General features: G+C 38.2%; 1 protein-coding gene across 10 annotated transcripts in view; it reads right to left on the reverse strand.

Annotated features, from left to right (window-relative positions):
• Birc6 (baculoviral IAP repeat containing 6) overlaps positions 1 to 2182 on the reverse strand; it is a 196628-nt gene that overhangs the window by 172281 nt on the left and 22165 nt on the right. For all 10 annotated transcript variants that reach the window (XR_003378819.1, XM_026789677.1, XM_026789673.1 and 7 more), the window contains exons 2-3: positions 1567 to 1748; positions 165 to 302 (exon numbers count right to left, since the gene is read on the reverse strand). Coding sequence is in view for 9 of the 10 variants with exons in the window: in XM_026789677.1 (XP_026645478.1) it covers positions 165 to 302; positions 1567 to 1748 (320 nt within the window). In the remaining variant the exon portion in view is untranslated. The remainder of the gene's footprint in view (positions 1 to 164; positions 303 to 1566; positions 1749 to 2182) is intronic.

Genomic DNA, 2182 nt, shown 5'->3' on the forward strand with positions numbered 1-2182 from the left:
TGTACATGTATGCCTACAGGCCAGAAGAAGGCACCAAACCTTATTACAGATGGTTGTGAGCCACCATGTGGTTGCTGGGAATTGAACTCAAGACCTCTGGAAGAGCAGTCAGGGCTCTTAACCACTGAGCCATTTTTCTCCAGCCCCTGCATTTTAATTCTTACCTTAGCAACTTTATGGTTTGCTGCGGTCTCATGAGATGTATTTTTTAAGCCATCTTTCAGTTGTGTGATGAACAAATCATAACCCTCTGTACTAGAAACATCTACCTTTTCTATACATGCTGATAAAAGCTGCTGTGCCTAATGATTAAAAAGAAACAGAAAATTAAACACAATAAAACAATCAGATTTCCTTCAGCTAATGTGTGGTAGTTTTAACTATACAAAGCTTAGCCTTATAATTAATTTTATATAAACCAAGTTAACCATTTAGATGAGGTAAAGCAATGTATTCAATGTGGTAGCCAGAGGGCAATAAATCAATACAACAGTAACCATAAATTAAACAAAAAATAATAATAAACATGCTGAAACTATGAGCAAAAGTAAAACATCAAGTAAACTTTTAAACAGAAATACAAGATTCTTCAGCAAGCACAAAGTACTCATAGTACACAAAGCTATTAAACAAATAGTACAAAAGCCCTCAGCAATGCTATTCATAAAGTAAAAAACAAGGTCAAATATGTTGGCTCAAACTATAATCCCAGCACTCTAGAGGCAGAGGCAGATAGATCTCTCTGAGTTTCAGGACAACCAGGACTACAGATAAGCTTGTGTCTCAAAAGACCAACTAAGTAGAGAGCCAAGTATGATGGCACATGCCTATCTTCCAACATTTGAGAGGTGGAGGCAGATGGATCAAGAGTTAGAAGTCATTCCTGACTACAGTGTAAGCTGGAAGTCAGCCTGGACTACATGAGATGCTATCTCAAAAATTACTAATCTCTTTCTGAAGCTTGGTATGCCATGTAACTAAATTGTGAATATGAAAGGAGTTTGGAAGAGATGAAAAGGGGAAGAAGAACAGAAGGGTAGAGGAAAAAGTGGAGAGGGGGTGCTAGGGAGAAGAGACAGCCAGAATGAACACAAATGAAAGAGAAAGGAGGAGAGGGAAAGTGTGAGGATAAAGAAAAGATAGCTGGTCTCCTATGACTTGGAAATGATGGGACTTGGAGCAGCTATCTACAATTCACCAGCCAAGTATTGAAGCTGGCAAAGAGGGCCCTACATCTAGCCGTGGACTGTTACTACCCAGAAGTCATCTTGTTTATTGATTCACTGTAATTTGGAGTCTTTGTCACAGCTGTTTATCACGTGCTAAATTACAGTTCACACCTAAAGCACCACTTCAACAAACACCAATTAATTATGCAGAGAACGATAGGTATTTAAAAGGTGGTTCATGACTCAATTCTTTGTTTTTATGGGTGTAACTATACAATGTCCTTTACGCACAACTTATAAACAATGTCCTAAAGGACAATGTAATTTCACTTAACACTCAAAGGTCAGAGGTTACCTTGTGCAAAGGCACCCAGTGTACTTGTTTCTTTCTACTTACCTCAGTGACAGGAAGTTCAAGCTGAACCACATCATCCTGCTTTGAAACTGGAGTTTGCAGAGCAGTGTCTAACAACAGGATTCCATTAAGGTCCTTCCTACAACCTACTGCATAATCATCCACAAATATAACTTTATCCACAGCAGAAATATACTGACATTTCACCTGTCCACCTGGTTTAGCTGTTAAAAGAACAAAAATACAACAATTAAGATTTTAAGACCAACAATTCACAAAAAGTATGCTCACATATCAATTAAATATGACACGCAATTCTAGGTAAAATGCTGAATTGGAAAGAAGTCTATTAAGACCATGATTAGAGCAGACTGGAGTATGAACTATAAAGCCAATCTCAATAGTAAACTGATTAAAACTCAGTAGCAACATAGCTACATACAGAGAAGCATGGCAGCACACACCTGCAATCCAGCACACAAGAGGCTAAGGCAGAAGCACAAGTTAAGGCAGTCTATTCCACAAAACTGAAACACCACACCAAAGTGGAAGGGGGACCTAAGTACATCTACATGGGACAAAGAGCAAATGTGGTAAATACCTTAAAGTGATAGAACTGAGAAAACGGGGCTGTAGGAAAATTATTTTCTTTTCTTTT

Source organism: Microtus ochrogaster, unplaced genomic scaffold (genome assembly GCF_000317375.1).
Source record: "Microtus ochrogaster isolate Prairie Vole_2 unplaced genomic scaffold, MicOch1.0 UNK26, whole genome shotgun sequence".
NCBI lineage: Eukaryota > Metazoa > Chordata > Mammalia > Rodentia > Cricetidae > Microtus > Microtus ochrogaster.